This window comes from Lutra lutra, chromosome 12 (assembly GCF_902655055.1).
Source record: "Lutra lutra chromosome 12, mLutLut1.2, whole genome shotgun sequence".
In the NCBI taxonomy this organism is placed as follows: domain Eukaryota; kingdom Metazoa; phylum Chordata; class Mammalia; order Carnivora; family Mustelidae; genus Lutra; species Lutra lutra.
This window is the reverse complement of record NC_062289.1, coordinates 45,954,976-45,980,061: the sequence shown is the minus strand read 5'-3', so window position 1 is coordinate 45,980,061 and position 25,086 is coordinate 45,954,976. Positions and strand designations below refer to the sequence as shown.

The 25,086-nt window shown below is 35.8% G+C and overlaps 1 protein-coding gene and 1 non-coding gene across 7 annotated transcripts in view; one reads left to right on the top strand and one right to left on the bottom strand.

The window, feature by feature from the left end:
* Nucleotides 1–25,086, bottom strand: part of SS18 (SS18 subunit of BAF chromatin remodeling complex) — a 92,537-nt gene that overhangs the window by 30,079 nt on the left and 37,372 nt on the right. For all 6 annotated transcript variants that reach the window (XR_007121881.1, XM_047697216.1, XM_047697215.1 and 3 more), the window contains exons 4-5: nucleotides 17,265–17,418; nucleotides 13,474–13,695 (exon numbers count right to left, since the gene is read on the bottom strand). Coding sequence is in view for 5 of the 6 variants with exons in the window: in XM_047697216.1 (XP_047553172.1) it covers nucleotides 13,474–13,695; nucleotides 17,265–17,418 (376 nt within the window). In the remaining variant the exon portion in view is untranslated. The remainder of the gene's footprint in view (nucleotides 1–13,473; nucleotides 13,696–17,264; nucleotides 17,419–25,086) is intronic.
* Nucleotides 14,037–14,143, top strand: LOC125082732 (U6 spliceosomal RNA). The gene has a single exon (XR_007122059.1). It is a non-coding gene; the product is annotated as a U6 spliceosomal RNA (small nuclear RNA).

The window sequence follows — 25,086 nt, the reverse complement described above, 5'->3', positions numbered from 1 at the left end:
TCTATTCTAGAAAACACAATTTGTTAACCCACTATCTATTGAATAGCCTTTTAAAATGAATAGGACTGGGGCACCTGAAGGGCTCAGTTGGTTAAACATCTGCTTTCAGCTCAGGTCATGATCCTGGAGTTACAGGATTGAGTCCCTAGTTAGGCTTTGTACTCAACAGGGAGCCTGCTTCTCCTTCTCCCTCTGCCCCTTCCCGCTCATGCTCTCTCTCTCTCAAATAAATAAATAAAATCTTTAGAAAAATAAAATAAGGGAGGCCTGGGTGGCTCAGTCAGTTAAGTAAGTATCTGCTTTTCAGATGATCCCAGGGTCCTGGGATCGAGCCCACATCAGGCTCCTTGCTCAACAGAGAACACACACACTCTCTCTCTCTGACAAATAAATAAAATACTTAAAAATAAACAATAATTTAAAAAATTTAATTAAAAAAGTTAAATAAAATGAATAGGATTTTTTACTTACCTAAAATGTACGTCTGTCCTCATCAAGAGTTTTCAGTAGTTCATAATAAGGCATTTAGATAAAATATCAAGGATAAAAGAACAGCCAAGTAACTAAGAAAATCCAGAAACTTAGAAAAGTCACTGTAACTAATGCAAACTTAGCTGAGTTTCCTAGTAGCCAATGAAAAAAACCAGAAGCATGGTAGTAAAAAGGACAGTTCATTAAGAGATACAAACTTCTTCATAACATGAAATTCCTAGACAAAATTTCATTTAAAGGGATGCCTGGGTGGCTCAGCCAGTTAAGCATCTACCTTTGGCTCAGCTCATGATCCCAGGATCCTGGGATCGAGCCTCACATCAGGCTCCCTGGTTGGTGGGAAGTTTGCTTCTCCTTCCCCCACTCCCCCTGCTTGTATTCTCTCTCTTGCTGTCTCCCTCTCTGTCAAATAAATAAATAAAATCTTTAAAAAAAATTGTTTCATTTAAGTATTACGAAGTAATAGAACTTACTAATACCAATAACTTTTGTTGTTTCTTTAGTAACACAAAGTATCTTTATATATAGTTTCTTACACTAACCATTTCTTAAAGCTGTGATTTTCAGCCTTGCGTGATTCTGTCCCCAGGAGACATTTTAGCCAAGTCTAGAGACACAACTGGTATGAGCGGTGGTGCTACTGCCACCTAGTGGGTTCCAGGCAGATACACTGCTAAAAACCGCACAAGGCTCAGGACAGAACCCCACAACAAATTATGCAGTTCAAAATGTCAACAGTTTTGAGTCAAGAAATCCTGGAGTCTCAAGAGCGTAATTTTAAATCATAGGCATCTCTACAAACTAGTTTGAGAATGAGATTATATATTTAGCTTTCTGGTGACTGAAAATTAGAAAAGGGATGTACTGTTGCTTAATAAATTCTGAAAAATAAAAGATTGAGCACTTCCTTAGAGTGAGGCTTCTTACATAGCTTCAACTATACTGTGTAGTAAAATTAACTTAAAAACAAAGTCACTGCTAAATATCTATTGTAGCTGACCAAAAGGAACTCCAAAAGCCCAAGTAGAAAGCCATGGAGATGGGCTACATTAGAACACATGGCTTAGTGTTACTAAGCAAGAAAGCTGGAAGACATTGTCCTGCCCATAATAATCCTGAGGGAATGGAAATTATATAAGCATGACTTAGAATATCTGTTAAAATTTAATTTCTAATATTTGCCCGTAGAGATTCTGGTTTAGCAGGTATGGGATGGAGCACACTAATCTTTTTTTTAACAACTACCCCAGATGATTCTGATCCACAGTCTCAGGACTACACACTGAAATAGAGTTCTGAGAGAAAGAAAAACCAATCATCCACTTTTATCATAAAAGAAGCTAGATTATGGTTCATATAAAATGTTTAAGTTGGAATAGGTCTGCATCCCATAGGGTACTTAAGATGTTAGCTATAAAATAAATCCTAAGGGGTTTGTGTTATAAATGTATCGAAACTCATCAAATGATATATTTAAGATCTACTCACTTCATTGTATGTAAATGTTACCTAAAGAAAAAAATATTTTATTTTTTTAAAGATTTTATTTATTTATTTGATAGAGATCACAAGTAGGCAGAGAGGCAGGCAGAGAGAGAGAGGGGGAAAACAGGCTCCCTGCTGAGCAGAGAGCTCAATGTGGGGCTCGATCCCTGAACCCCGGGATCACAACTGAAGCTGAAGCTGAAGGCAGAGGCTTTAATCTACTGAGCCACCCACGTGCCCCCCAAAAAATATTTAAAAAAATAAAATTTTAAAATGTTAAGCCCTAATGATAGGCAGACTAAGGTGCTAATGGGTAAAGTATACTAATATCTACAAAGTACTCTGAGATGCATTTTGAAAAATATGATGCATTGATGGATTAGTAAATGGAAAGATTTTTTTTTTAATTTTTTAAAAGATTTTATTTACTTATTTGATAGAGCATGCACACACAAGCGGGGAAAGTGGCAGACAGAGGGAGAGAAGCAGGCTCCCCTGAGCAAGGAGCCCAATGGGGGGCTCAATCACAGGACCCTGTGATCATGACCTGAGCTAAGGGCAAACTTAACTGACTGAACCACTCAGGTGTCCCCCAGAGAGATAATAGACAAATCCAGTAAAATACTAACTGTACAACAAAGGTGGCAACAATACAGGTACAATCCTTCAAGTTTCCTGCATGTTTGAATTTTACATAATAAAGTATTGGGAGAAAATTTAAAAATTAATCCTAGAAGTATAAAGAATTCTCAAAACTCAACAGTAAAACAACCAAACAATCCAACTAGAAAATGGGCAAAGACAAGAAGAGACATTTCACTGAAGAGGATATAGAGATGGTAAATAAGCACACAAAAAGATGTTCAGCATCAGTAGCCATTAGGGAAATGCAAATTAAGACCACAGTGATTTATCACTATACATTTAGAACAGCTAAGATTAAACAAAGTATACTGACAATACCAAATGTTGACAAGGATCTGAAGAAAGCAGATCTCTCCTACATTGCTGGTGAGAACATAAAATGGTACAGACACTTTAGTAATCTGTTTGGCCCCTCAAATCAATAAATCTTTAAAAAAATGCATCATAATGAAATTGAGTTTATAATCTATTGAAGAAATTCATCTGAATTTTGTCCCCTAAGCCCAAAAGGTTTTTGTAAAACTGATAATCATCTGTTTTATCTGACAGTATCTGACAGTTCTTTCTTTGGTTCATTCCTGGAATGACAGTTGACAGATGACAAAGCATAGAGAAGAATGCTAGTTTTCTAATTTGTTATGGCATGAGGAAATCTAGCTAACGTATCAGTCAACAAATAGGATAGATACAGTAGGGAACAAGACAATTCCTGACTTCATAGAACTTAGAGTCTAGGCAAAAATAATTAAATGGGTATTATAAATAATTATGTAATTACAAGTACTCAAATCTCTGCTACAAAGACCCTAAGTACTGCCTACTTACTATACTTAAGGACTGCAGTTTGTCTGCGGAGTAACTTAAAACTTAGAGAGTAATATTGGAAGTGATTTTTATTTTAGGCTTTATTCTTTTCAGTATTTTCCAGGTATTTCATATTAAATATTAGTTATTTTTATAACCAGAAAACTGTCATCATTGGGGAAGGTAAACCTTGAAAAATCCATCTAATATGGCAATGATCACATTATAATCAAAATATCTAACCTGAACGATAACATAATGACTGTGTAAACCTAAAAATGTAACAGAAACCTGCAATATTAGCAATATTACATAGATTTAGCAACTTTAACAGTGAAGAGAAAGGAGTATACACACAATTCTCAGACATTCAAATCCACTAGAAACCAAGCATGATATTTTCATGGAATATAATATTTGAAATAATTTCTTCATTTGTACATTTTCTAGGTTGTATCTGAAAGGCGAAAAATAGTACTGTAGTGTTTTATTCATATTGAAGTTTTACTGTATTGATCAAATTAGAACTCCTGAACCTGAGTGGGGGCTCTGGATCATGCCCAGAAGGACTACACTTTAGAGACTAAGATTAATAACTTGAACAATCAATCAGATCTCCATAATGGAGTGCCAATGTAAACGCTAAACACTGAGGCTCAAGTGAACTTCCCTGGCTGATCATCACACGCTGGGACCAGGAGAGCATCCTGACTCCCATGAAGAGACAAACCACTTCTGGTACCTCTTCTGGACTTTTCTCTGTGCACTTCTTCCCTTAGCTGATGTATCCTTTCACTGTAATAAATCATAACTGTGAATATAACAGTTTTCCGTGACTTCTGCGAGCCTTTCCAATAAATTACTGACCCTGAGGGCGCTTTTGGGAACCTTAGAACTTGCAATGGGTGTCAGAAGTGAGGCCAATCTTAGGAACCATTCCCTGTAACTTTGCAGTTGACTGAATTCTCGGAGCTAGCATTTTTTTCTACAGCTTGGCCAACTGTCATTTTCCTTTCTAAATATGGATCAGATTCCAGCATTTTATCCTTTGTACTTTCAATGTTATGAAACGTCTCCAAGAATTTCCATATGAAGTATTTTGCTGGTCTTTCTCTGGGACATCTTCATTCTTTTCATCACAACCAGTTTTCTCATGTCATGTCAGTGAGTTCACCTTCACTAAGCACCTGCAGAGCACATCTAGGGTCTCTCAAACAGCAGCAGTGTCAACATTCCCCAGTCAGCAATTTCTTCTCTAACTCTATTTACAAAGGATTTGGATTTCATTTCCAGCAGTATTACTTCTCATTTCCCTGCTATACTTTTATCTTTTGTAAAGTATCACATAGGTTTGTAACTGGGAGCCAAGGAAGCAACACAATTACGTACTCTGCCCTGTGTGCATAAATGATAGATACACAGTGGCCAATCACTGACAATATCTAAAAGTGACATGAATAGTCACTGATGACGACAGTCATCTGTTATTCATGCAGTGACTCGTAAACTGAAGAGAGAGAAGCTAAGTTTGTACTTCACATAAGGATTCACAGTTCATATACCATAACTAAAATTTGTACCATGTCCTTAGGGAAAAGGTGTCATTTAGATAAACTGTGGTAACTGAAATTCATGCATACCAAGACTGTACAAATGAGGCCTGCCTATATTTCCATGGGATGTGTCTTCTCACCCATGGGATGAAGATAATAAGAGTACTCCTACTCAAAGATGTTGTGAGGCTTAAACTAAAGAAGACACATACTTTATCACAGTACCTGGCACTCACTAAATATTAGTTCATATTTCTGATATGCACCCTCAACAACAACAAGTACTGCTACTTGTGTTATACTTGTAATACGCTTGTGTTGACCAAAATCAAATCAGTTCCTTTACTGTAAGACTTTTCAGATGTTTTAATACACCAGTAAGCATGCTGAGTCCTCCGAAGTATTTTATCAATAATTATTACGTTAAGTCTATCTGGACCATAATTTAACAAATGCTGAATGAAAGGCCTGACATAATTAATAACTAACTATACTTTTCCACGGAAGTAATGTTACCATTTCAGAATCCTACTAGTAGAATGAGCTATTCTAAAAAGTTAAATTCCTATTCTCCTAAAACTTAAAAATGTTTTCACATATACGAAATAAAGGACAGCCTTAATCCAAAAAGAACTCCTTCAAATTTATAATAAACAAACCACAGAAAACAACACAAACAGGCAATTCACAGAAAAAATGCAAATGACTAATGCTATGGTCTGAATATCTGTGTCTCTCAGACATTTTAAGTATTTATATATTTTACCTAGCAATTTCATTTCCAAAATTTATTCTACAAGATTCTTGTGTAAGTACTCCAATATATATACAAAAATGTTTGTCCCACAGCTATATACAAAAGAATTAAACTTGACCACTCTCTTATAACACACACAAAGACAAACTCAAAGTGGATCAAAGACCTCAATGTGAGACAGGAATCCATCAGAATCCTAGAGGAGAACACAGGCAATAACCTCTTCGACATCAGCCATAGCAACTTCTTTCAAGACATGTCTCCAAGGTAAGGGAAACAAAAGCAAAAACGAACTTTTGGGACTTCACAAAGATAAAAAGCTTCTGCACAGCAAAGGAAACAGTCAACAAAACCAAGAGGCAACCCTCAGAATGGGAGAAGATATTTGCAAATGACACCACAGATAAAGGGCTGGTATCCAAGATCGAAAAAGAACTTCTCAAACTGAACACCCCAAAAACAAATAATCAAGTCAAACAATGGGCAGAACTTGTGAACATTTTTCAAAAGAAGACATACAAATGGCTAATAGACACATAGAAAATGTTCATTATCATTAGCCATCAGGGAAATGCAAATCAAAACCACACTGAGATACCACCTTATATCAGTTAGAATGTCAAAAACTGACAAGGCAAGAAACAACAAGGGTTGAAGAGGTTGTGGAGAAAGGGGAACCCTCCTACACCTTTGGGAATGGAAGTTGGTGCAGCCACTTTGGAAAACAGTGTGGAGGTTCCTCCAAAAATTTAAAAATAGAGCTACCGTATGACCCAGCAATTGCTCCTACTGGGTATTTTCCACAAAGATACAGATGTAGTGAAAAGAAGGGCCACATGCACTCCAATGTTTATAGCAGCAATGTCCACAATAGCCACACTATACAAAAAGCCAAGATGCCCCTCAACAAACGAACGAATAAGGAAGATGTAGTCCATATACACAATGGAATACTAGTCAGCCATCTGAAAGGATGAATACCCAATTTTTCCATCAACATGGATAGGACTGGAGGAGATTATGCTGAGTGAAATAAGTCAAGCAGAAAAAGTCAATTATCATATGGGTTCACTTATTTGTGGAACATAAGGAATAGTTTCAAAGACATTAGGAGAAGGAAGGGAAAAATGAAGGGGGGGGTTATGGAACACTGGGTGTTATACACAAACAATGAATCATGGAGCACTACATCAAGAACTAAAGATCACTGTATGGTGAAAAACACAACATAAAAAAAAAGTTTGGGGGCGCCTGGGTGGCTCAGTGGGTTAAAGCCTCTGCCTTCGGCTCGGGTCATGGTCCCGGGGTCCTGGGATCGAGCCCCGCATCGGGCTCTCTGCTCAGCGGGGAACCTGCTTCCTCCTCTCTCTCTCTGCCTGCCTCTCTGCCTACCTGTGATCTCTATTTGTCAAATAAATAAATAAAATCTTAAAAAAAAAAAAAAAGTTTGTCCCAGAAGTAGTTGTATTAATAAAAGACTAGAAGCATTATCAAAAGTGGATATAGTTTTGTTAAATAAATTATGCTAGATCCATATAATGAAGGCTATTTTTAAAATGAGGTAGATCCATAAATATTGAAAACAAAGAGGCACAAGGAAATACACTACTACAATATACATACGCAAGTAAGTGGTAGGCTTTTCTCAAGCACATCTACTTGGTACAGCTATTACCAGACAATAATCCACTCTGCCTTTGGCTCAGGTCATGATCTCAGGGTCCTGGAATCGAGCCCCACATTGGGCTCTCTGCTCGGCAGGGAGCCTGCTTCCCCCGCCACCGCCCGCCTGCCTCTCTGCCTACTTGTGATCTCTCTCACTCTCTCTGTCAAATAAATAAATGAAATCTTAAAAAAAATTTCACTATATAATAAGATGATAAATATAACACTCCTGGCTATGATGATATATACTTTTTTCCCTTCATATTTTTTTGCTCTCCATATTTACATAATAAATGTACTGAAAGAAAAAGTTCCCATTATTCTAATATCAAGCCTCCAGATCAGACCATTATCGTTTTCAACTTATTACCTAAATGAATCAGGACTTTCTTAATACTATTCAAACAAAACTAAAACCAGAAACAAAGTTGATGTGCTTAAAAGAGACAACAAATGACAAACTATCTCAAACTTTTTTGTAATTTAAAAAAGCATTTTTTATTCTGACCAAATAATTTCATACAAATTATGCAAACAATTACTGAATTAGGGTTTTAAGCTGCATCGTTTCACTTAACCTTACTTATTATTAAGTAATTTACTCAAAGGTCTCACATACGATAATCTACAGGGCCAAGATCTGGAACCAAGTCTGAAGAATTATACACACTGAACTTATGAAATACATGTTTTAACACAAATACAGTAATTTGTGAAAACTCCTTATGTTTGAATATGTAATTAGTAAAATGATGTTAAATGAGAAAAGCTATAATCTTTAATGCCTAGGAATAAAAAATATGCCGATTCTATCAAATGTGACTATTGGTCATTTTCAGAAAGCCTTGCTATTTTAATTTGACTTTTAATACTCTAATGAATATACTGTTGCTTATTAAAGAAATATATTTAAGTTACTAACTCTGTCTTTCCAGATTACTACATGATATTTGAGTTTAATTCCTATTCACTGAAGAAACAGATTTTTGTATGCTTACCATCAGACATTGTTTTAGGCACTAGAACAAAAGTGTGAACAGTAGGGATAAACTTCCTCCTTTTTGGGGGGGGGGGGTAATTCTAATGAATTCAAGTATTTGAATTCTAGTGAAGTTTATGCTGTACATAGGAGTAAGCAGATCCAATTATATAAGACAATGGTGATTCATTTTCAATAGCCCTGAACTTTTACCTAAATAATTTAACAGGAAAGCATATGTTGGATTGACCATATACAAGATTTTGCCAGCAGTATAAGAAATAAATTAAAAACTTCCTAAACTGGGGTGCCTGGGTGGCTCAGTGGGTTCAAGTCTCTGCCTTCGGCTCAGGTCATGATCCCAGAGTCCTGGGATCAAGCCCCATGTCGGGCTCTCTGCTCAATGGGGAGCCTGCTCCCCCTACCCCACGCCTCCCTCTCTGCCTACTTGTGATCTCTGTCAAATAAATAAATAAAATCTTTAAAAACAAAACAAAACAAAACAAAAAAACTTCCTAAACCTTTCATTTTATCTGGAAGCAGTGCACCCTCGAAAAGAACACAGAGAAAAATACTATTCTACAATAATAAATCTAGTTGCTAAATTAAAAAATATTTCTATCTTCTCAAGTCATAGATACATATACACCAACAAATCAACTAGAAGTGGGCACCAATTACAATACCATTCTCATATATACATTTTTTAAGCTCAAAAAAAGTAACTGTTGAAATTTTTTTTAAATGATCATGAACACAGTAATATATAATTAACAAATTTAAGGGGGTCAACTTTTTGTGCAGCTTTTTGAAAAGATATATTTTGTGTGGTAGGTCTGTAAGTTTTTGTTATAATAGTCTTTGCACCGATTTGGTTTTTCAGTAAAACTCAAAAGCTAAAAACAACTTTTAAAGAGCTAATAAAGCTCAAGAGAGTCCACAATTTCATTCCTAGAAATGAAACTTGTATTTTTTTTAAATATTTTTATTTATTTATTTATTTATTTGACAGACAGAGATCACAGGAGGCAGAGAGGCAGACAGAGAGAGAGGAAGGGAAGTAGGCTCCCTGCTGAGCAGAGAACCTGATGCGGGGCTCAGTCCCAGGACCCTGGGATCATCACCCAGCCAAAGGCAGAGGCTTTAACCCACTGAGCCACCCAGGCACCCCCATACTTGTATTTTAATACTAGTATACAATGTGCCTTATTATATTAGAGCTAACAGTATAAATTAACAGACTATTTCTTTTTGCTCTCTGAAACAATCAAAATGATAAATTATAAATGTATATCTATCCTTTGGATTAATTTCAATCAGACTCCTAAATTACAATAAGATTTTTCAATCAATTTTATAAAATTAAATTTACAAAATTACAATTTTCCATTTCAAATTACAATGACAAATTACTTTTTCCCCCTTAATTTCATTTGCAAAGCTGAGAGAGAAAAAAGGAACAGGGAGAGGGTAAAAAGAAAGCCACTTTAAAACTTTCTTTCAGGGACACCTGGGTGGCTCAGTTGGTTAAGCGGCTGCCTTCGGCTCAGGTCATGATCCCAGCGTCCTGGGATGGAGCCCCACATCAGGCTCCTTGCTCGGCAGGGAGCCTGCTTCTCCCTCTGCCTCTGCCTGCCACTCTGTCTGCCTGTGTGCGCTCGCGCGCTCTCTCTCTCTCTCTCTCGATCTTTGACAAATAAATAAATAAAATCTTAAAAAAAAAAAACTTTCTTTCATATTGTAGACTAAACGCAGTGTTTTGTTTAAAAAACTACTACCACATCATCAGTTAAAGCTCCCAAATATGTTACTTAAATAGTTAGTAACTATTAATATAATAATTAAATAATTGCCTTTTAATCATTCCTTTTTAAAACAAAATTAAAATTCTCCGGATTACTCTTTTTCTATTTTTCCTGTCACTTGACAGAAGTTTAGTGTAAGAAATCCCACAAATGTTTCTTTTCCTTGACTAATTCACCCCTTTATTAAAAAATCGTAAGTAGCTTTAACAAATTTTCTAGTATCTCTTGATATAGAGATAGGTACTTAGAAATATAGCCAAAATATTTCAATAGCCAAATATTTCAATACTTTGATTTTAACTCAAAGAACAGCTCAACAAACATTAAGAAAAACTTTCGAAAGTCAAAATGTTTCTGTTCATAGAATTTGAGTGTTTCCTAAGCATTTCTCAAGGAGGACTATTTAAAGCGTGGTCTCCTCTGGTTTACTTCCACCTATCTATCAAAACAGAAGATTCTGTTTATTTATTTTATTTTGGGAGAGAGGGGCAGAGAGAGAGAGAGAGAGAATCTTAATAAGGAGACTCCCTGCTCAGCACAGAGCCTAAGAACAGAAAACTTTTAATGTAAAACATGAGCTTATTTTTAAAGCTATCCAAGAAAATATTTTTCTAAGATTTATTTTATTTATTTGAGAGCGAGAAGCACGCATAAAGGTTTGAAGCAGAGAGAAATGCGAGCAGACTCTGTGCTGAGGGCAGAGTCCGGGAGGGGAAGAAGGGGGAATGCCTCGATCTTACAACCTTGATATCAGACCTGAGCTGAAACCAAGAGTCAGAGGCTTTTTAAAAAGCTCAACAAACTGGGCTATTCAGGTGCCCCCAAGAGAATGTTTTACATGAAGTGACTTTTAAAACTTTAAATAAAACTCGTATTAAAAGAATTTTTTTTTCATCCAATAGATATCATATAATTAACATATCTTTACAAGGAACTCATAGGATTAAAACAGTAAGTACTGCTACAACCTCATAAAACTTTCTTTTTTTGGCAACTAATTTTCTTTGGTGTTCTTTATATATGAAATACCAAAACTTAACTGCAAAGGTTATTTGTCCTGAAGAGATTTTTTTACATACTGAAAAGTTCCCCACTGATTTCCATCATATTCTTTCTTGAAAAGTAAGTTTTATTTCTTTTTTTTTTTTTTTTTTTTTTTTTTTTAAAGATTTTATTTATTTGTCAGAGAGAGGGAGAGAGAGCAAGCACAGGCAGACAGAATGGCAGGCAGAGGCAGAGGGAGAAGCAGGCTCCCTGCCGAGCAAGGAGCCCGATGTGGGACTCGATCCCAGGACGCCGGGATCATGACCTGAGCCGAAGGCAGCTGCTCAACCAACTGAGCCACCCAGGCGTCCCAAGTTTTATTTCTTTAAATCAGATTCCTACACAGAAAATAGTTTATATAGAAAATGACTATTAAGAAATTCAGGTTATGTAAACAAAGAGGAAAGTGCTATATTATAGTAAAAGGAAAAATTGTACATTAGTAATACAAAAAAATGTGATTTTTTAAAAACAGTAAGTTTAGAACAAAATATTCCTATAAACAACCTCAGTTCCTTTCTCCAAAAAATTACTATTTTCTACATACACACTGCCACATGCATTATTTTTGGTTCTTCAAATCTTAGGATGTCATATGGACCCATTCTACAGCAACATGCATTCCTGTGCACATCCTACTGTCCATGATAGTTTCTAAGTAGTGTGCCCTCATTACTGTAGTTGCTGTGAGAATTATTACCAATTTTCTTGCTATCTCTCCTTTTAACCAAACTCTATAGAGAAATATCTGGACTCCCTTCTGACCTGGCACTGACTGGATCTTGCTGTTATTTTGAAACTTTAATTGCCCTAATTAAAAAAAAAAAATCTGTCATGGGCACTAAACAACTTTGAGGAAAAAAAATGGAGCAAGCACCAGTTTTGTGAATCTACATTGACAATTTTCTACTGTCTCTTTGTTTTCACTGCATTTCATCAAAATTACAAAAAATTCTGTATTACTCTTTAAGCATTAGACAATATAATTTTATCATAAATAATTATCAACAGATTAACCTTAACTACCTTTATCAGGGTGCACTTTAGTTGTTTTTCAAAATCGAAATCTAGAAAATTTTGTTGCATTAACCTCACATTTTGTAATTGAAATAGCTTTAGGCTGGCAATATGCCAACTGTTTTAAAGGACAGTTAGCAGAACAGAGCGCCACTTACTGGTTTTTAGTTATTATTCACAAGAATACTTAAAGAAGAAACATGACAATAATTTCATTTTCTGAGATTGGTAATAAACTTTAATAGACTTCACCCCATTCTAAGAATAGAAGAATACAGCAGCATCTCCACTGAACATTCTAAAAAACCAATTATGTTAAAATTACCTCTTAATGCTGAAATACAACATCAGAAAATTCATAAAAATCAAGGGAAATTCATAAAAATTAATATATCCTTTATAAGTAAAATAAACCATAGAGTAAAGGTTTTTTAAGGGGTTGAACTTGCAAAGATGAAATTATTATTTTCTCAACTTCCTTGCTCTAAACCAAATGTTTGGTTATTCATTTATTAGCTGAAAAACAATTTTTCTTAAATAAACACCCAAGAATCTTAAACTGTCCAGACATAAAGATAAATAAGCTTTAAGAGCTTAATTAAGCAAACTTCTAAATGTAAAAATAAAAAAAATTATTTTAAGCTGGTTTCAAACTCAATGTTCCTTTTTTATGGATATGATTATGACTCACTTCAAACTTCTATTTTCATGAATCAGCTACCAACTTGAAAAAAAAGATTTTCTTTTCAAAGGCTAACACAGCATTCCAGTCAAAAATGACATCAGGGGCTGGAGCACCTGGGTGGCTCAGTTGATTAAATGTCTGCCTTTGGCTCAGGTCAGGATCTCAGGGTCCTGAGATCAGGCAGAGTCCGGCTCCTGCTGAGCTGGAAGTCTGACTGCTCCTCCTCCCCCTTATCATGCTCTCCCAAATAAATAAAATATTCTTTAAAAAAATGAATGACATCAGGGGCACCTGAGTGGTTCAGTCATTTAAGTGTCTAACTTCAGCTGCGGTCATGATCTCAGGGTCCTGGGATCAAGCCCTGCCTGAAGCCCCACTTGGAACCACGTGTGTGGGGCTCTCTGCCCAATGGGGAGTCTGCTTGTCCCTCTGCCCCTCCCTCTGCTCATGCTCACTCTCAATCTCTCAAATAAATAAAATCTTTAATGAAAAAAAGAAAAAAAAAAACCTTTAAAAAAAAGAATGACATCAAGCTTATTTACCTTGGTTTGGCTGCATATTCATATTTGGTCTGGGGCCATAGCTTCCTATTGGTTGCCCTTGACTCATCGTCATCTGATTCTGTACTGGCATGCTCTGTGATGATGGCACAGAATGGTTGTAACCTCCCATGGATCCATGGCTACTGGAAGGCATGTTCATGGAACTGTTTGTCATATTGAGTTGATTGGGTCCAGGTCCCTGAATAGGCATATGGTTAGGCCCTTTGAAGAAAAGTGGTCAGAATCAAATACGAAAGTTAATGGTCTATTAAACTTTGGTCTATTAAAAAAGTACTTTAAAAGCTTTTAACCTTTTTGCATACCATAATAATAATACTGAACAACAACTTGAGTATTTAATCAATAGCAAACAAAGTAAATGCTTTATATGAATGATAGCAAATATTGTGAAGTAGATGCTATTCCCATTTTATAGATTGAAGGAACTGATGCTTTTAGAAGCCAGCAACATTCTGGAAAAAAAAAAAAAAGCAATGATAAAGGAATAGCTTTATAAGAGAGCAAAATGTATAAAGGAGAAGTAATTAAAAGTATACAGTATTGTGCTCGCTTTGGCAGCACATATACTAAAATTGGAACGATACAGAGATGATTAGCATGGCCCCTGCGCAAGGATGACACGCAAATTCGTGAAGCGTTCCATATTAAAAAGAAAAAAAAGTATACAGTATTAGCACATAAATGAATTAACAGATTAATGGGCCCAGAGTAGAGTCTAAAAACACACCCAAATTTCTAATTTTGTAAGAGTGGTGAAATTAAGTATCAGGCAAAAGAAAGACAATTCAATATGTAGTGTGACCACTGAGTAGCCATCTGGAAAACGGTCTACCACATTCCTTCTACCTAAAATAGTTCCAGATGAATAAAAAAATTAAACACTACAAAAGAAAAAAGAAAAAGGAAAAAAAATCTTAAAAAACGGGGAATTTCAAAAAGGAGAACTTTTTAAAATGATCTTGAAGCAGGAGGGTCTTCTTACATGCCAGAAAACCCAGAGCCCTAAAAGACTGCTAACCTAGACTACATAAAAATAAAAAATTAAACATGACCAAACCAGACCAAATGAAAACAATACAGTAATAATAAAAAGTGGGAAAAAATTAACAAGACCTATCACAAACTGAACTAATTATTTAACATAAAATAAGGAAAAGACCACCAGCGATAAAAGAAATGGCAAGGGACATGAATAATCAGTTCATACAAAACTACCAAAGGGAGATAAACATGAGAGGACTGCTTGCTTCACTTATAATAAAAAGGCCAATTAAAACCAGGAGACCCTTTTTTCATCTTTCAGTTTCCAAAAACCCAAAGTTTTGATCTATGAAGAAAAGTAATTTCAGACACTGTTGAGGTATATAAGTATACAAATAAGTACTATTTTTATGTAGAGCAATTTGGCAATAACTACCACATTTTAAAATGCATATACCTTTAACCCAACAACTGCAGTTCTATAAACATAAGGCCTTTATGTGTTACACATGCATGAATGCAAAACTGTGTATGTGTGTTTATTTATTTACTAATTTACTTTCATTTTACAAGCATATTCACAAAGCATAATTTTTAATATCAGAAGACTAGAAATAACCTGTATTTCCATCAGAAGGAACTGTTCAAATAAATTAGGGGCATCCATGAGAAAGAATGAAATACAGCCACCAAAAGCATGAGGCAGCTCTTCATGTATTGAGTGGTCTCTCCAAAATAGTCTCTAAGATCTATCTTTAAGAAGGAAAAAGTATCATATATAATACTACATGATGTATGCTACCACTTGTTTTTTTGTTTTTTTTTTTAAAGAATTAGACAAAAGGAAAAAGAGTGTTATGCATATGTTTTGGATAGAGAATATCTCTTGAAGGATAACTAGAACCGATGACTCTCTGGAACGAAGTATCTGGAGGCAGGGGCTATATACCCTTTGGTACCTTTTGGTACTTTGGTACCACAGGTTTATTATTGTCTAATTTTTTTTTAATCTGTTAAATGTTTTTAAAAAGGAACATGAAATTGTGGTTATTTGACCAAGATCAAGGAGCACATAAGTACCTCTATAACTTAGATTAGAAAATATTAAAACAAAATTTAAATAGGTTATTAAAAGCCTAGATACAAATTCATGTGCATACAAAAGTTGGCAAAGCTCTATGAAGGAATGTATTAAATAAAGGAAACAAAGTAACTGGACTTCAATTTCTCCTACACCTAACCAGAACTCTTTATTAGAGAATTGTTTTGGAAGCTCTACAGTGTTCTAGACAACGCAGGTGATCACTAGTTGAAAATCTCTAGTTTATAAAGAATATAACTACTCCAGATGGTCATATACAAAAACCCAAATGTCATGTTAACAATAATTACATTGTCATTCAAGTGCTTCTTTGGCCTTAAGCTTTAATGTTACACAGAGAAGTTAAGTCAAAATTCTAATTAACAGTACCACCATAAAAAGTCACAAAACTCTTAACTTGCTAACATGTACTAGCACTACCCTTCTGGTTCAAAAAACAACAGCTCCTGATGAGTTAAATGTGAATTCAGTAAGAAGCATCCTCCTGACTACAACCTAACAAGTAGTTACATCTTTATTCCCAGCCCCACACAGGGTGTGGGTTGGTGGGAGGGTGGCCACGGATTATGGCAAGCCTCAGAATGAAACAAGATAGCCACCAAAACAGCGCTAACCTCCTACATGAATCACACATCAATCATCTATGAACGAAACTACCTGGCTTCTTTTGCTCTGTGCTCTCCTTTACCTCATTTCCTATACCCATTGTCTCTGGACACCAATGTTACCATCCAACACAATTAGCTAAGACAACACTATCCTACAGATGCTAATTACTAATTTTTTAAAATGAACTGCATTGTTATTCTAATTTATTTTCATTATTCCTATTTGTATAATACTTCCTTTTAGTTAATGAAAATAGCCTTCGTTTTTAGAAAGTACAAATATTCTCATATTAAATGCAGAAAACAACCCACCAAAAATTATGGGTATGAGTTGTAGCTATTGTTACAAAAACAAAATAGTTTAAAGATACTTTTCAGATTAAAAATTCAAACCAGCAAAAGGTAACTAAGCATCCAATGACCTAGAAGAGATTCTAAGTGACTCCAAACTTAAAATGGATAAGTAGTAAAGAGAATATCTCATTATATAAAACATCTGACATTATTTTTCTTCTTTTAAATCTGCTTTAATATCAATTTGCATATATATATTATGCTATAAGCATATATATTCATAAAAATCTATACTCAGCTTCAATAGTATCAATGAGGAAATACTAAATATATTAGCATTTTACAGATTTTTTTTCTTTTCCCCATGTGTTTTTTCCAGCAATACTGTTTCTGGGACCAGTAAATTTTTAAGTAAATACAAAACCCAAGGAAATGTTATAGTACCTTTATAATCTATAAATTTTAATTCTTAAGTCATGGCACAATGCCTTTTTTTCCAAAAAGCTTCTAAAGCCAGCTGTATTGCATAGTTTCAGACAGACTAAATTTAGCCAGTTCTGTTCATCAGAGGAATGCTGTGTGTCAGCTACATCAAAGCCCAAGGGCAGCCTGATAAACACTGAATACAGGTCACGTAGCTCTGTAGCTAACAAACTCTAAGAGAGCTTGTACTCCGGGGCATTCAAAGCAGTTTTGTCATCAACAATCTAGTATCCCTTGAGCCCCCATGTCGTTTCAGTTGCTAAGCAACTCTGGTGTTAATGTCTTAGAGGAGAAAAACTTACCAGGCATCTGGCCGTTCATCTGGTTCTGCATGTGTGGTGCAGGAGGACCCCCACCTACCATTCCATCTGAAGGCATGTTGTGAGAGCGTGGAGGTGGGGGAGGGCCACTCTGATTCATCCCTCCAGGACCCATAGGCATATTCTGTGTGGGCGGCTGAAAGAAGACAGTTTAGTAAAACAAGAGAAGCGGACTAACATATTAAAGATGCATATAACAGTTGCATATATTATTAAACTGAATAGAAACAAAAACACAAATGCATTTCAACTTATTCTAACGCATTTTAATCATGGACTAATTATTTACGTCAAATTTAATATGCCCCCAAAACTTTTCTTAGTATGAAGATATCATCCGACTGCCTCAAACCAAAAACCCCCACCACCAATTAAACTATATTTTACTTTAAAAATTCTCAATAGTAAAAATAAATTCTTTAACATCCTATACAAAAATTCATATTTATCTATATATAAGGATTTTTAATGTGTCCACTGTAGTTAAATTATGTTTCGAAACTTAAGTCTCCTTTCATTATTAATATATTTAGATATATTTACTATTAATATTGGATTTTACCTGGAATGATGCGATAACAAAAAACTATAAAAGGACCAGAAGCCCCAAAATGTAATATACTTTGTAATACTGTTCGAGGGGAAAATAAACTAATTTTGGCAAGGGAATGTTTTAAACCACGAAGACTCAGTTCAGTCCAACATTTTTGTGCCGACGACTCCTATAGATCAGAAACATTACTGATGGCCTCCAAGGGTACAGAGACAGCTGCCTCAAAAGGATGCCTTTGGCAAATTTCCTAATGAAAGTGTGAAGAAAATCACTGACTAACCTTGAGAGTTCACAAAAGGGCGTAAGGAAAAACACAGATACAGGGTGGTCTGCAACACCTGGCTCCCTTCTTAGGGGTATTTTGGTGAAGAAAGCAAACGGTTAGTTGCTTTCCAAATCCCCATTTTTAAGTCTTAGAAGAGAAGGAGCTATATTCTTTACACATCTATTTCTGCCTTCTTTCTCTATTTCTCCATGTTCTGAAAACATAACATCTACTCCTATAACTTTAGTCATTTTCTTCCTCCCACATTTTTACATGCCTAGTTAGCTAGCATTTCTGTACCATCCAGATTTTGTGAACACAATCCTCTCTGGCACCCTTAACAGATAAACACTGTCTTTTAACCATCACATGTGAATACTCAAATCCCAACCATTTAATAATCACTAACATTTACACAAATAACCAAGTTCTATTCTAATAGCAACTACTTAAAATTCATAGTCTTAGAGCACCTGAGTGGCTTAGTTGGTTAAATGTGTGCCTTTGGCTCAGGTCATGAACCCAGGGTCCGAGGATTGAGCCCCATGCTGGGTTCCCTGCTCAGCAGGGAGTCTGCTTCTCCCTCTTCCTCTGTTTCTCCCCACTACTCATGTTCACTCTCTTTAATACATAAATAATAAAATCTTAAAAATAAATAAATAAATAAAATTCATAGTCTTGGTTTCCTCACTACAAATCCAGAAAATAATTGCTCTTTTATTAAATATTTCCTCTTTAATTCTCATTTTAAATTTTTTATCCACTTTGGATTCTCTAAACAGTTAATGACTGCTCAGTTTTTGAAAAGAAATTACCAAACATGAACTTCCTGTCACATATCTTACTATGAAATGATACTTTACTATCCTTGAAACACAGCTGACTGTGACCCTCTCGTTTGAAAATAAAAATCCTTCTATATTCTTGTCCAAATTTTCTGCTGAAAATTTATGTTCTCACACTCAAAAGATACCAGTTTCTTCATTTTCTTGTGATGTACTTAATGAAACATCAGTATTCACGACTCCCATCATAATAGAGTAGCTTATATCAAACTAACCCTCCTCCTGATAAAAGTTATAAAATCTGGACAAATGTAAAAACTATTTGAAGACACTAAAGAGCAATATAGGCAAGAGAAGCAGGAGGGGCTACAACTCTTAAGAGAAGGGCAGCACCAAAGATCAGCTCCACAATCACCTTTGCTTCGTCCTTGACTTTGCTGCATAAGAGCAAAAGAGAGCCCAAGCAGAAGTGGCAGCACTACTGGACTGAGAAGAAGACAGAGTTCTGGGCTCTCAGAAAGGTAGAAACAAAAGAACAAAGTCCCAGAGTGGAAGAACCACAAAAAAGACAAAAATTCAAAAAAACTAGCATAAAACAGCAGTTAAGAGACTAAAGAGCTGAGTGGAGTATTTCAGCTTCTGCCCAAAGCTGGAGAAACAAAGACTGGAGTGTAGTCTCTACCAAGCCAGAGAGGCCTTCAAAAATAACTCTAGCTCTCTGTTGAGACTTCAGAAGGACCCTCCTTAGATTAAGGTCACAATGGAAATATCAGCCCTAACAAATCTTAGAGTCAACATTCAACACTCAAGGTAATCTAGTACTTCACCTTCCAAAGGAAAACTTAACTCTCTTTGGAGGAAAATAACACCAAGTAGAGCCTCTACAATTGTTCATTCATAAGTCCAGCACTTGATGAAAAGTTACAAAGCATTCTAAAAAATAAGAATGAACAGCCAACACTCATTAGGATGGCTATAATAATTTAAGAAAGAAAAAAAACTACAAAAAAGTAACAAGGGCTGGCAAGAATGTGGGGAAAATGGAACTCTTATACATGCTGGCAGGATTTTAAGGCGTGCAGCCACTTTGGAAAACAATTTGGCAGTTCCTCAAAAAGTTAAACATAGAATTACCATATGACAGAACAATTCCACTTCTAGTATAGACCCAAGAGAACTGAAGACAAGCATTCACACAAAACTTACACACAAATGTTCACAGCAGTATTAACCATCATAGCCAAAAAATAGAAAAAATTCAGAATGTCCATCAACTGATGAATAAACAAAAATATCCTACAACAGAATATTATTCAGTCATCAAATGATATGAAATACTGATACATAATCCAACACAGATTAGTCTTTTCTTTTTAAAGATTTTATTTATTTGTGTGTGAGAGAGAGAGAGTAAACACGCACAAGCAAGGGGGATGGGGCAGAGGGAGAGGGAGAAGCAGGCTCACCACTGAGCAGGGAGCCCAACATGGGGCTCAATCCCAGGACCCTGAGATCATGACCCAAGCAAAAGGCAGATACTTAACCACCTGAGCCACCCAGGTGCCCCAACAGTTCCCAATTCTGTTATGAGGTCACCAAATTCTGATACCAAAACCTAACAAGCACATTATTAGAAAGAAATCTACAAGCCAAACTTTCTCAAGAACATAGACACAAAAACACTAAACAAAATTTTAGCAAACTGAATCCAGACTATATTAAAAAGATGATGCATTCTATAACCATACAACCAAAGATGTTAATTCTAAGGATGAGAACTGGTATGACTTTTGGAAAGCAATCACTGTAATTCACCAAACTACCAAAATAAAATCCACATAATATCTCAATATACAAAGGAAAAGTATTTGACAAAATTTAACACCTACTCATAATACAAACGTTTAAAAATTTAGAGATAAATCCTTAATCTAATAAATCTAACTTATAAAAAATTTACAGCTAATAACATCTTACTGATAAAATATTGGACTCTTTCCTTGATTTCAGGAATAAGACAAGAATATCCATTAACACCATATCTATTCATCATAATAAATAAACCCATAGACAAATCAATAGTATTAAGAATGGAAATAAAGCACAAAAGTAAAAAAAAAAAATGAAGATTGGAAAAGACACATAATTGTCATTATTCACATATGACATGATTGAATGCACAGAAAACCAAGAGAATCTATAAAAAATTATTTGAATAAGGTAACTGGATAGAAGATAAATATATAAAAATCAACTGTATTTCTATATATTTTCAAAAAACTAAAAAATGAACTTTTAAAAATAAGAGTATATATAATAGCATAAAAAATGAGTAACTACAAATAAATCTAATAAGATGTGCAATACTTCTACATTGTAATGCTGTTGAAAGAAATTAGAATTTACTAAATGGAGGGATATACCATTTTTATTGACTGGAAGACTCAATATACTGAAGATATCAGTTTCCCTAATGCTGACCTAGAAATTCCATGAAATCACAGTCAAGATCCCAGCAGGCTTTTTGAAGAAAATTCACAAGGTGATTCTAAAATTCATACGGAAATGCAGAAGAATTAGAATAGCCAGGACATTCTTGAAGAAAAAAAAACAAAAAAAAACAAAACAAAAAAAACCGTTGCTCCATAATTGTCATGTGGTTGGTACAAAGATAAAGAGACCAACAGAACAGAAGTGAGAAACAGATCCACACATACAGTCACCTTACTTAAAACAACCTGTATTCAATGGGTAAAAATAGTATTTCCGGGATGCCTGGGTGGCTCAGTTGGTTGGACGACTGTCTTCGGCTCAGGTCATGATCCCGGGGTTCCAGGATTGAGTCCCACATTGGGCTCCCAGCTCCATGGGGAGTCTGCTTCTCCCTCTGACCTTCTCCTCGCTCATGCTCTCTCTCACTGTCTCTCTCTCAAATAAATAAATAAAATCTTAAAAAAAAAATAGTATTTCCAACAAATGGTACTGTATCAATTGAATATTACATGAACAAAAATGAACCTTGACTGCTAGACTGAGATCATTCACAAATTTAATTTGTAATGGATCATGGATAAAAACTTTTAGAAGAAAATACAAGCATATTTTCATGAACTTGATATAACAAACTATTTTTCAAACAACATACAGAAAGAAAAGCATGATCAATAAACTGGACTTCATTTCAATTAGAAACTGTTCATATAAAGATGTTCAGATAAAGATATAAATAGAATAAAAACAATTTTCTTTTTTTTTTAAGATTTTATTTATTTATTTGACAGAGAGAGATCACAAGTAGACAGAGAGGCAGGCAGAGAGAGAGAGAGAGAGGGAAGCAGGCTCCCTGCTGAGCAGAGAGCCCGATGCGGGACTCGATCCCAGGACCCTGAGATCATGACCTGAGCCGAAGGCAGCAGCTTAATCCACTGAGCCACCCAGGCGCCCCTAAAAACAATTTTCAAAATGAGAGGAAACAGCACAGTGAAGAAAACAATTAACAAAACTAAAAAGCAACTTATGGAATGGGAGAAGATATTTGCAAATGACATATCTGGTAAAGAATTAGTGTCCAAAATACATAAAGAACTTACAAAACTTAACACCCCAAAACAAATAATCTAATTAAAAAATGAGCAGAAGACATGAACAGACATTTCTCCAAAGGAGATATACAGATGGCAAACAGACACATGAAAAGATGTTCAACATCACTCATCATCAGGAAAATACAAATCAAAACCATAATCTCACACCTGTCAGAATGGATAAAATCAACAACACAAGAAACAACAGGAGTTGGAAAGGATGTGGGAAAAAAGATACCCTCTTGTACTACTGGTGGGAATGCAAACTAATACAGCCATTGGGGAAAACAGTATGGAAGTTGCTCAAAAAGTTATAAATACGACTACCCTACAATCCAGCAATCACAATACTGGGTATTTACCCAAAGAATACAAAAACACTAAATCAAATGCTGCTATACACATACACCCTGATGTTTATAGCAGCACTATTTGCAGCAGTCAAGATCTGGAAGCAGCCCAAGTGTCCACTGGTGAATGGCTAAAGATGTGTGTGTGTGTGTGTGTGTGTGTGAGATGAAATATCACAGAGATGGATGTATAGTAATGGAATATTACAGAGATGTAATAGAATATACTAGAGAGTATTAATGCTAAGGAAGATAAGTCAGAGAGAAAAATACCATATGATTTCACTCATATGTGGAATTTTTTTTTAAGATTTTATTTATTTATTTTACAGGCAGAGATTACAAGTAGGCAGAGAGAGAGAAGAGGAAGCAGGCTCCCCGCTGAGCAGAGAGCCCGATGCGGGGCTCAATCCCAGGACCCTGGGATCATGACCTGAGCCGAAGGCAGAGGCTTTAACCCACTGAGCCACCCAGGCGCCCCTCATATGTGGAATTTAAGAAACAAAACAAATGAGCAAGGGAGAAAAAGAGAGCAAGAGAGAAAGACAAACCAAGAAACAGACTCTTAAATACAGAGAACACACTGATGGTTACCAGAGGCCAGGTAGGTGGTGGGATGGGTTAAATAGGTGATGGGGATTAAGGAGTGCACTTGTAATGAGCACTGGGTATTATATGGAATTGTGGAATCACACTGTACACCTGAAACTAATGTAACACTAGATGTTAACTGGGATTAAAATAAAAGCTTAAAAATGGTAGAAAATATTACATAGGCAACAACAGATTTATATGTAGAATGTATAAAGAACTCCTACAAATCAATAATAAAAAAGAAAACCCAATGTAAAAATGGACAAAAACAGGGCGCCAGAAATCTTTTGATCTATATCTTGACTGTAGTGGTGCTTACACAAATTTGTCAAAATTCATCTGTCTATACAATTAAAATAAGTGAATCTTATTTTATGTGAATTATAACTCAAATGACACTCCTTCAAGAGAGCCTTCCAGGACTACCAGAATCATCGACACCATTATCTCCTATGTCCTAGGTGCCCTTTCTTCATAGCATCTGCCACAATTGTTATTTAAAATGTTTGTGTAAAGGGGGTGCCAGGGTGTTTTGGTCTGTTAAGCATCTGCCTTCCATCTGCCTTTGGCTCAGGTCATGATTCCAGGGTCCTGGGATGGAACCCCCCCATCAGGCTCCCTACTCAGCAGGGAGTCTGCTTCTTCCTCTGCCCCTCCCCTGACTAGTTCTCAATCTCTTTCTCTCTCTCTCAAATAAATAAAATCTTAAAAAAAAAAAAAAAATAGAGGTACTCAACCAACAGTCACTAAATGAAAAAATTATTTTGAAATATAAGCGCCACTTCAAATTCAATTAGGAACTGATATTTTTGTGACAGCTTTTGCATTCTTTATTGCCAAAACTGCTTATTCTCTATACTCCACATCCCCATTTAGAAGTCTATCAGACATCTCAAACTTGAAATCTAAAACACTGAATCCCTTTTTTTTTTTTTATTTATTTATTTGACAGAGAGAGATCACAAGCAGGCAGAGAGGCAGGCAGAGAGAGAGGAAGGGAAGCAGGCTCCCTGCTGAGCAGAGAGCCCGACGCGGGACTCGATCCCAGGACCCCAAGATCATGACCTGAGCCGAAGGCAGCGGCTCAACCCACTGAGCCACCCAGGCGCCCCTAAAACACTGAATCCCTGACATCTCCACCACCACCCCCTACCCAAATCCCTTTACCCGGCAGTCTCAGTTGATGGCAATTCCATCATTCTAGTTGCTCTCTGAAAATCACAGTCATCCCTTACATGTTTCTTATTCTTATCCTCTGCCTCCCACATTCAATTTTCAGCATATCCTTTAGACTCTACCTTTAAAATATACCTACAATTTGACCATTTTTTCCACCTCCTCCTCCCTCCATGCTGATACAAACCACCATCACACATCTCATGTTGAATACAGTTAATCCTAACTGGATTCCCTGCTTCTATCCATGCTCCTCCATAATATATTTTCCACACAGTTATCAGAACAAGCTTACTGTCAATTCACTCTTCTGCTCAGAATCCTCCAAGAGCTTCCAATTTCAAGGTAAAAACTAAAGTCCCTAAAAGAGCTTGCAAGATGGGATTTGTCCACACAACTTCCTTACCTTATTCTGTTCTAGCCACAAACTTCATGTTGTTCCTTGAACAAGTTAGGCACAGTTTCACTTTAGGATCTTTCCAAGGCTTGTTTCCTCT